This window comes from Eurytemora carolleeae, unplaced genomic scaffold, assembly GCF_000591075.1.
Source record: "Eurytemora carolleeae unplaced genomic scaffold, Eaff_2.0 scaffold752, whole genome shotgun sequence".
Lineage (NCBI taxonomy): Eukaryota > Metazoa > Arthropoda > Copepoda > Calanoida > Temoridae > Eurytemora > Eurytemora carolleeae.
Genome location: NW_019396835.1, coordinates 35,637 through 47,259, shown reverse-complemented (window position 1 = coordinate 47,259; position 11,623 = coordinate 35,637). Strand labels below are relative to the sequence as shown.

At 31.4% G+C, this 11,623-nt stretch overlaps 1 protein-coding gene across 1 annotated transcript in view; it reads left to right on the top strand.

Moving 5' to 3' along the window:
• Positions 1–10,934, top strand: part of LOC111709210 (transcription factor EC) — a 17,938-nt gene extending 7,004 nt beyond the window's left edge. The window contains exons 4-5 of the mRNA XM_023482823.1: positions 4,436–4,576; positions 7,057–10,934. Of these exons, the coding sequence (XP_023338591.1) occupies positions 4,436–4,576; positions 7,057–7,263 (348 nt within the window). The 3' untranslated portion in view covers positions 7,264–10,934. The remainder of the gene's footprint in view (positions 1–4,435; positions 4,577–7,056) is intronic.
• Positions 10,935–11,623: the final 689 nt, after the last annotated feature.

Below are 11,623 nucleotides of genomic sequence, written 5' to 3'. Positions count from 1 at the left end.
CTAGAGTTGGCAATATCAGCTGTTGTTGAAGGGAGAATACTCAAATAAACATAGAGTTGGCAATATCAGCTGTTGTTAAAGGAAGGATACTCAAATATACATAGAGTTGGCAATATCAGCTGTTGTTAAAGGAAGGATACTCAAATATATCTAGAGTTGGCAATATCAGCTGTTGTTGAAGGGAGAATACTGAAATATACATAGAGTTGGCAATATAAGCTGTTGTTAAAGGGAGAATACTCAAATATACCTAGAGTTGGCAATATCAGCTGTTGTTAAAGGGACAATACTCAAATATACCTTGAGTTGACAATATCGGTTTATGGCGGATTTAAGACGCGGCTCAAATTCATTAAATGTGACTCAGGGTTGAACTCTAATTAACCAAAAGTAACTCAAAGTTACTTAAAGTTACGTTGATATTTCTCTTTAATAAAGTACATACAGAATAGAAGTATCTATAAATGCAGGATGATATATTTCTATATTAAGAAGAGATATATATATAAACCTGCATCAATCAGTGTACAACTGAACTAGTATTTACATTTGTTTTCATTACCAGTCAAGAGTCAAGGGTGTGACTTAATATACGAATGTCAAGAAAGATAAAAGTATACACTCTCTGGTATCGCTGGTATCGCTCGGGATTTTACCAAATAGTTCTTCAATCTTGAAGTATAGAAACTAACTTTTTACGGCCTGAAAATTTTCGATTTCAAGCCTACAGAAAAGTGGATTGGCAAGGTCAAACCAATACCAAAGGCCTAGCTTAGACCTTAGAGGTTTACTTTTTCTTATTAATAAATTATATTNTATTTTTTATTTATAAATTATATTTTATTTTATTTTCAAATATGTTTTTTGAACCACCCCTGTGGCATTTGCTACATGGTATGTAGCCCGGTCTACAGGATTATCATACAAATTGTATCTCTTCTATGGTTTCCCATGGTATATATTAAGAAAGGGTTCTCATTATATGAATTGGATAGATATACAAAGATGATTTAATGTAGAACTTTATTTATATAAATACATAAAGTTTTGATTAAAACCTACATATTCAAATGAAAGTAAATGTATGTCAATTGCTCAATCTTACTTAAAATACTTAAAACTGGTTTTAATTAAGATCTCTCTGACTTGAATAAAGGTTTAAAAAATGCTTGCTCCAAACCAGTTCAAGGATTATAATCTATATAATGCAACAAGACAAGATCATGTTCCCTTTAGCCGGCCAAACGGCTGGACCAAATGGGCTGAAATTTTTGTGGACACTCATGGGTAGCCTGGAGGTGACATAGGCTAAGAAAAATCGAATATTTTTCTTCAAAAATTTGAAGTTCTTTTAATTTAAATTTTTTTCTTCAAACATTCAATTTTTTTCTAAATTCGATTTTTAAAAATTCCACGGGCAGGGCCGGGCCCTTCTGCTAGTATAGTCTATATATCTATTAAGTTTACAGTATCCAATATCTAAAATATACTCTAATGAAACCTGGCGACTGAGAAAGAATGAACGCTGCCAAATATTGGTCGATCCAATATACTTCTAATCATTTCCCAAAATAAAACTATAAAAATAATATTCTATTCTTTTGAACCTAAACAATCTGTTTTAGGGCAAAGTTTCTTTAAGTTTTGGTTTTCTTCATGGTTTTTTCATACAAGGAAATTCTAATTATGTCTGCACACTGCGTTCAAACCACTGTGCTTCCTACTAGAAGGAACAGCGTGAAACCAGAACTAGAGGAGCAACGAGGTCGCATATAGTCATACCAGTAATGTCAATTGAATTTAACCATGGTTCGTTTGCAGTGCCGATTAAATATTGATGGATTTTCTGAAATGCTCTTTAAAGAAACATAAAATCCAAATTCAAATAGGTTAAATAAATTTCTAATTTTGTATGGTCTAACACTGTTTAAAATGTCTAAAACTCTTTTTTTTGCAACGTAATGAGTCATGCAAAAAATACAAATTTTTCTTCTCTTTTCGTTTACATCTTGTGATATTTACATTTACCTAAGTACTCAAACACACTAAAATTGTGCACAAAGAGCTTTAAGAAATGCACATTTTTTAAACTACAAGGTTACTCACAAAGGATAGGACTGAGAACCTGCCACTATTTGAATAGGAGGACTTAGAGGTTTATTTTGGACAATTATACTTATTGCATTAAAGGGTAAATAAAATGGTCTGGCAAAGATAAAACAAAAATACAGCTAATATACAGGGTATCGGGAATTTAAAAAAAGGCTGTACAGTCATCTCTGAGGTCTCATTCGTTGTGTTAAACCCTATGTGTAAAACGTANTCATTCATCCTTCTCTCATTCATCCTTCTCTCATTCAGCCTTCTCTCATTCATCCTTCTCTTTATCATCCTTCTCTCATTCATCCTTTTCTCCTTCATCCTTCTCTCATTCATCCTTTTCTCCTTCATCCTTCTCTCATTCGTCCTTCTCTCATTCATCCTTCTCTCATTCATCCTTCTCGAAATAAATGAATAAATTCATTCAACCAAATTGCCAAAAGAAAAATTTTTCTATGATTTACATTAAATATTTTCTCTTCTTCATGGAAAATATATTATTAGATTTACTAGGAAAGGTTGCATTGGCTCTTTTAAAACAAATCTGAAATCTAGAAGATCAAAATAAGTATTTAGAAACATGAAAAGTAAAAATGGTAAAATTCAAAATAATAAGATTAGAAATAGGATTAAATAAAAACCCCGGTCAAACTTAAACAATTTTTACAACTAAATAATATTAATTAATTTTAAAATATTTAAGATCACATTATACTTTGTAGAACTATAAATCATTGCTGGTCTTTAATCAATAAAGGAATTGAGTCTGTGCCGTAAACTCAAATTTTGGAATCACTATATCTTTGTAACCTAATGGTATACACCTTTTATATTTGAAACTTTGATTACATAATCAAACAGAATTCATAGTTTGAAATATCTAAGGCCTATGGCATCGGGGTGTAAAGATATAAAAGATTTTAGGGATGAGAAAATCAAGTTTGTTGCAGAGACTTCAATCCTTTAAATTTTTCTAAAATTTGGTGATGGTGATGGACCAAACCTCTGTAGAGTAAAAAAGTAGATGTTAGTTCCACATTTATTGTAAATATATTTCGGTCTGGGTTGACCCTCGTCAGTTCTTGAGATTGTTTCTTCACAAAGATTAAAAACAAACTGATTCTCATTCTCAATTTGTACGATATTTATGTCTTAATAATGTCTTAATAATTATTTAAAAATAAATTTGCTGTTTCACAAACTATAAAGTCTGGAAAGATATATTAGGCTTACATTATTGCTTATTCTGCAAGGAATAATAGGAAAGGATTTTCCGGGTAGTAAAATAAAAAATATTATTTTCTATTTCAACTTCTCAATTTACAAAAATTTAAATTAAATCTAGTTAAACATTTTAAATATTCTTTTCACGGGATTGTAATGTAAGCGTGATTTCAAGTGACCCTACAAACAAAGAAGAAAATCAGTTAAAAACAGAAATCAGAAATGAAGATAAACAATTTTGAAAAAAACAAATCATGGATATCTAATCATACTTCACTCCTGTTGGCCGAGTCCACTAGCCCTTGATCCAATCAGGGTTCAGTCATATGTTTTGTATCTATTCTGAACCAATAGAAATAGCATAGCGGTAACATCTATCTTTCAATCTATCTCATTATCCAATTATCAAGTGACCCTTAATGTAAGGATGAAATGCTAGATTCACATCAATACCGGCCTTAAAAACCTTAATCTGATAAAAGAAAAGTGATTATTTCTGTTAGCTTCTACATTGCTTCTAATAAACAAAACATTTGCAAATCTCAACTAAATTAATTCAGTTTAAAAAACAAAAACAGCGGGTCGGCTTTTATAGGGAAAGTTTAGTTTTCATGCCAAGCTGGGTTCCGCAGCTCTAGTCACAATAAAAATATTTTAAATCTATAAAATAACCTTTGGATTCAGATGAATTATCTCTAGTAAAACAAGAATCAAAACTCTGTTTATCAAAAGAAATATAGGAAACGAACTGTGCACTCTGTGGACTTGAATTGATTTGCACAGAGGCATTAATTAAATATTTAGTTTTATTAAAAATTATCGTTTCCAAATTGTAAATACTTTAATTTATGGTTTTAATTAAATCCATGCAAAATCTGTAAATATTAAAATTTTTGAAAAAAGTCCATTGATTATTTGGTTCAAACCTTCGACTCTGTATAACCTGGTGCTGTAGAGTTTAGCTAGATCAAATATAATGCAAGGTTGACATTTCAAGATTTACACAATCAAGGTGTAAAAATATCTAGGGATTATAAAATTCAAATTTGTGGTCGAATGTTTTTTTTTGTCAAAGAAAAAGTTACTATTTTAATAATGAAATTTTTTGTAGGAGTATGAGAGACACATGAAAAGCTTTGGAATATCAGCAGTACAGTACAATACAGTTCCAACCACTACCTGGAAGGACAGTACAGTGTACACTAAACCAGTTCCACAATATCAAACAAACAAACATCTAGATATCAAAGAGGTAGGTTAATCTTCATGCAGATATGATTCTACAATTAAACCATTTTTTAATTATCTTATGTAATATTTTCATTATCAAAGATATTAAGTTTTTGTCACTAAAATCTTATATTCCCTATTTTTGAAACCTGAAAACCTTTGATATTTTAAACTAAAATTATTGGATCTAACATAATTCATATTTTTAAATATCTAAGGTCTACGGCATTGGGTTGCAAAGATATAGGGATTAGTAAATCATCTAGGTTTTGCAGCAAAGACTTAATTATCTTGTCCACAATGTCAGATAAAAAAGTCTAAGTTTGATATATCAAAGGTTAACAACAAATAGACTATCAAGTACAATATGTGGCAACAGAGAAAGGGACCAATTATACACGATGTCAGAAGTGTCAAATATAACAAGAAAAACGAAGTTTTCTTACATTAGTTGACATGTTTTCCAAGATTAAATAAAAAAGTGTAAAAACAGAAAATTAAGTACACATAAAATGCACTTATTTTACTGTAAGATAAGAAATTTTATTTTAAAATAATCACTATTATTAATAATTTTTTCGGACACAAAAACTAAGTTGACTCTTGCGGTTTGGGAAAACAGCTTCATTGAGAGTTTACAAATTGTAATATGCCATCTATTGTTCTAGAATCTATTTGGTTGCAAAGATTTAAGGGTTAGAAACAAAGAGAATAGAATATATATTAGAGGGGAATTTAGACTCTCGGTATGATTTTTTTCAGTCCCTTTCCGCCTGAAAGGGAGTTCAAAGTGTACAAATCATGTAAATGTTCACAAATTATATGCAGTAGAGTACATTAATACAGTATGTTCCCTAGACTATCATTTCAATTTCGAATTTTTTAAAGCTGTTAAATAAACTTTATAATGAATTAGGTGAATAAAAAACATCATTTGATTTATAGTTATAACGGAAAATCATCGTTTGTAAAGTGAAAGGCATAGAGTCTATGTGAAATGATCATTGGTCAATTATGAAACCAGCCTATTTCATAATTTGGTTTTCTTTTAGTGTTAATTTTAGATTTTCTATAAAATGATATACCAGGGCCCAAAAGGTTATATAGCATAAATATGTGAAGTACACCTGCAGTATGGAAACAGTACAACAAAATGGCCGTTTTACACTTTTTTCTAGTATATTCCCCTCTAATATATATTCTATTCTCTTTGGTTCGAAAGCTAGTTTGTTAAATTTTTTTAAAAAGTTAACAATTCTAAACACTGCAATGAATCGTCTTGTCTTTTTGGGATGGGGGGGAGGGGAGGCGAAATAACACTTGCTTCAACCCAAAATTTTCTAAATCTAAATATTTGCATCTTGATGGTGCAAACCTTTGATATTTCAAACATTCATTATTAGATCTCACAAAAATCCCTATTTAAAATATCAAAAGTTTAAGTTTGAGGGAAGCGTTTAGGTTCAATTTATGCTTACTTGGTAAACCACAAAAAATGTTAGGTTTTTAACCAATGAGAATAGAATATATTAGAGTGGAATTTAAAAATCCCTCGGTATGAAATTAGTCAGTCCCTTTCAGCCTGAAAGGGAGTTCAAAGTGTACAAATCACGTAAATGTATACAAATTATACGCAGTACATCACACTTATACAGTATGATCCCTGGACATATCCATTCCAATTTCTTTGTTTTATCTTTGTTAAATTACTAAAAACGTGTGTATTTGCTATACAGGTGAATTAAACTGTAATAATAGTTGTTTGTAAAGTGAATTTGATAAGAAATATTTTCTATAAAATGATGTTCCAGGGCCCAAAAGGTTATATAGCGCAAATGTGTAAATTACACCTGCAGGATGGAAACAGTACAACAAAATGGCCATTTTCGAGTAAATTTCACTCTAAAATATATTCTAATATAACAAATATGCATTCAACCCACCCTACTACACGCTAAATTCATTAATCAAATTCCAGTCAAATAAAAGCAGCTGATATAATTATTATATTACATATTAACGAGGCAATAATTTATTTAATATTTACATTTTTATTTACACTGCCTTTTCGTTTGAGCTTCGGTTTATTTGGTGTTGAATGTACACACGAGAACTAATTACATAATAATGGATATTTTATAACTGGGTATCATGCAACTTTACATTCTTCACTTTAGGGGGAACTTTTAAAATAACTGGCTTTACTTCATATTCAAATATTCATATTCATATTCATATTCATATACAATTTAGATTATGACTATTTTCAAACACATGTATATAAAATTACACCGCTGAGATTTTTTTGAGATTTGATGCAAATCCACTGTGCTTTAAAGATTAAAGAAATACATGAAATGACACAGAAGAACCGAATTTTTCATTGGTTCGCGCACATGTTTAATTTACTAGTGTCGTTCATTTTAGAGCTGTTGGAAGAAAATTTGTTTAAACATTCCAGTGATACTGATTCTCCATTTTAATTAGTTCTATTTTGTTCAGGAGGATACAGATCTTGATCTCAGTGAAGCCTGTAATCTAACCAACAAGGAACTAGACGACCTAATGGATGATGACACCCATCCTGTCTCCTCCTGCGACCCAATGCTGTCCTCTCCTGCCCCATCCTCCACCCTCTCCTCCTCCTCACCCACCTCCATCTACTCAAACGACGATACCCTCTCCCCGGACTCTATTGACCTGCTCTGACAGACCCCCGAGAGGACTGGAGGATTCAAGACAGCTTCCAACCCTCTCAACAAAACCTTAAAGAGACAGATTTCGGCAAATGTTCAAAAGCTCCTCAGCGCCGACTTCTACATGCTTTCACAAGAGAACAGCTTTTCCCGTCAGGAGAGTCGAGATTCATTGATTGAGGTAGCGCTGGACAATACGGAGCAAATAGTATCAAAACTACTTGGCAAGAACAGCAGAAATGTTCTAAACTCGAGGCAGACAGCCCAAGAGCTGTGATCCTAGCTTGTGTCAATACCTGGTCACCACAGAGCTGTCATTTCAGCTGTGCGGTCAACTTCTAGAATCGAACTTAATATAGAAACAGTAACAAACAAGCTGTTAAATTGTTAAACACTTACTTCCTGTACATCTGATAGAGTACAATACTACTCTCTAGCTATATACTAGCTTATTCTTTATTTTCCTGTGATGTTCATAGCTATTACTAAATAGCCCGGTAGAGATTAGTTGGCTAGGGTTTGTTAATTTTTAGCTGCAGTGTGTTCAGATATACGTAAATGCCTTCTCATGTTAAGGAGATCACACAAAATCCTGTTAGACTAACTGTTATAATTATATATCCAAGGAAATTTTATCATATGTTAATTAAATAAGGGATCAAATTTTGGAGCAGTGTTGGATTTATCAGCTCCGGACTTCTCCATTCTTTAAGTGTTAAATTTTTCAAGCTGATTCTTTGTAAATATGAAGCATATCAATGTTACACTCTGTTATTATCCTTGCTATTTAAATGTATCCAGTTGTATGGTTCATCAATACTTTTTTATTACAACTCAATTCTAAAATCAATCCATTTTTGCAAACAATGAATTGATTAAAATTGACAAATATTGAGTTTAGCAACTAAAACAATTGTACAAATGCGCTAAGTAGCTGATTTCATTTACAAAGTGAACTAGGGAGCTGATTAAATGTACAAATTTTAAGCAATCAGCAAGCAGATACAATGTACACACAGTGAGCTCAGCAGCTGATTTTTAGCAGCTTATTTAATGAACAAATTGCTACAATTGTAGATACAAGCAAATACTTAGCGAAGCAGCTAACTAATTGTATAATTTTTAAACTAAGTAGTTGATTTAATGTACAAACAATAAGTTAAACAGCTTGGTAGAGCTAAGCAGCTTATTGCGTGTACAAATGTCCATATATATGAAACAAACACTAAGCGAAGCAGCTAACTTTTCAAACTAAGCAGCTGATTAAATGTACAAATAGTGAGCTAAATAGCTGATTAAATGTACAAATAGTTAGCTAAATGGCTGATTAAGTGTACAAATAGTGAGCTAAATGGATGATTAAATGTAAAAATAGTGAGCTAAATGGCTGATTAAATGTACAAATAGTGAGCTGAATGGCTGATTAAATGTACAAATAGTGAGCTGAATGGCTGATTAAATGTACAAATAGTGAGCTAATTGGCTGATTAAATGTAAAAATAGTGAGCTAAGTAGCTGATTAAATGTACAAATAAAGTTCAAGCCGCTGATTCAATGCAACCTAACTGGTTAAAAAATACATCCAGAGTTATTATTCTTAATTAGAAATTTGACCAAATTTGTAGTCAGAAAACAAAGATCGAGCAGAAGAAAAAACAGCTGATACCTTGCTCAACAGCTGATAATATTAAATAACTGAAATCAGCTGATTGGCCAGTCACCTTTGTTTAACATTATTATTATGTCTACATAATGTCTCTGTTACTGAATGAGTTTGTATAAAAGGAATATTGGTTTACTGAAAAGACTCTCAAACATTTTAATACAATATTAACCTGGTATTACGGTATTACAGGCAGGGTTAGGTCGATAAACATGGCAACCGTAGTGTGCACTGTTACAACAGTTATCCATTTTGTAGTATCATTTGTTCTTGACATAACCCTGTTCTAGAATATTCCAATTTTTGTGTGCTTTTACTTTTGAATTCCTTAAGTTGCTGGAGTACTTTTACTTCAATACCTTCCTGGAGTAATATTCCTTCAATGTATTTCTGGAGTACTTTTACTTCAATAAATTCCTGTAGTACTATTCCTTCAATATATTACTGGAGTACTATTCCTTCAATATATTCCTGGAGTACTATTTCTTCAATACCTTCCTGGAGTACTATTACTTCAATATATTTCTGGAGTATTGATCCTTCAATACATTCCCGGAGTACTATTCCTTCAATATATTCCTGGAGTACTATTCCTTCAATGTATTTTGGAGTACTTTTACTTCAATACATTCCTGGAGTACTATTCCTTCAATGTATTTCTGGAGTACTTTTACTTCAATAAATTCCTGTAGTACTATTCCTTTAATATATTCCTGGAGTACTATTCCTTCAATATATTCCTGGAGTACTATTTCTTCAATATATTCCTGGAGTACTGATCCTTCAATATATTCCTGGAGTACTGATCCGTCAATATATTCCTGGAGTACAAATTCTGCAACATATTCCTGGAGTACTGATCCTTAAATATATTTCTTGAGTATTGATCCATTAATATATTCCTGGAGTACTGATCCATCAAGTATTGATAGTTATAAAACAATGATTCTTTAAAGTTTCAGAACCTTTATAATTCGTGTTATTTGAAACAGTTTGATCTTAAAAAGACTTTATTAAGAATTTAATTGTCGTAACACCTTGAAATCATGACTGCCAGCCACTGTAAACTTGATCTAAAATCTGATTTACTTTCAATACTCGGGTTCCGAACCATCTAACATGTTTTGTAAAACAAAGTATTTGTGAGCAAAATGCAGCAGTTTTATTTACAGCTGAAACCAGTTTAAAAGGTACACAAGGATATTTTAGACATGCCCTTTAACGATATTAATGCTTTGAGGTCTCTGGATGTTGGCTTTCCCATAGTATTTATGGATAATTGTTATATTTAAAAATCAGATTTATTTATTAAATTCACTGTAGATTTATTGTACATGTATGACAGAAAATGACAAAATATCATTGTGAAAATGAATCGATAAATGATTATTAAAAATAAAATAATTTATGAATTTGAAAGACGGTAAAATACAGTGAATTATTACACAAATATCTACAAAAAACGTGTGAATGCGTTTTGATTTTTAATCGCTGATCTTCTTTTTCTTTTTTAAGTCTCTGGGACCAATTATTAAACAAGGATGACCATTTGAACAATTAATTATATTTAGTTGTTATTATCAATCATTATGATTTTGAATTATTAATGTAGACCCATGATAAACCAACCGTCATTCACACGTTTTTATCAAAACTGCACTCGGCACCTTCCCCAAATTATACAAATCAATAAACTTTTTTTTCCAAATACAAAAATAGAATCTGAATTTACTTCATACTGAAAAAAGATGCACTTATAAAAGAAAACTAATATTTCAAATTGTTTGTTGCCGAGTGTTTGTGTTTGAGTAGTTTAGCTGAGTTTAGGGGTACACCATGTACACCCTGTATATCTGTTTTAACATTATTTGCTGATAGTTTAGGGGTACACCCTGTACACCCTGTATATCTGTTTTAACATTATTTGCTGATAGTTTAGGGGTACACCCTGTACACCCTGTATATATGTTTTAACATTATTTCCTGATTAGGATTTGTTAGCAATAAAATATAAACCACAACCATAATTATTTATTTTTTGTCAATTTCATAATTCACAGGAACTTAAAGCGTAATTTCAAGTGACCAGCTATGGCAATGCCCGAGTTACAACGGTACCCCTTAAAAACATTTGTATGTTTGTCGAGTAAAGAAATATCTGTATGCAAACTTATCGAAACCCGCTGATACAAAATTACAAACTCTTTATTAGACAGTTTACAGATATGTCAGAAATATCTGACAAAAAGATAAATCCCTATCTCCATGTTTGTAATTTCATACAAAGTGTTCACAATTTCGAATGATTTCGGTAAGTTCGATAGTTAAGAGTAGATCGATGATCTAGATCTGAGAAAATTTAAGCATTTCAAATTTTCTAACGAAATTGAGTCTTTATAGAAGCTAAAAAAAGAAGTAAAGTAAGAAGCGATTGAATCCAAAGGAATTGAATCTTTGCCACAAATTCTAATTTTATAATTCCTATATCTTGACAACCCAATATTGCAGAGCTTAGATATTTTAAACGATGAATTCTGTTTGATTAAATAATTTAAGTTTAAAAGAGCAAAGGTTTCATTTGCAAAGTGTGAATTTTATAACCTCAGAGATACAATGCAAAGAGCGGGTTGAGATGAAGTAGGTAAGGGCCTAAGGGATAGAATACCAGAGCAGGGTCGGTTGCATGCATTCAATCAGTTTAACCCGAGAC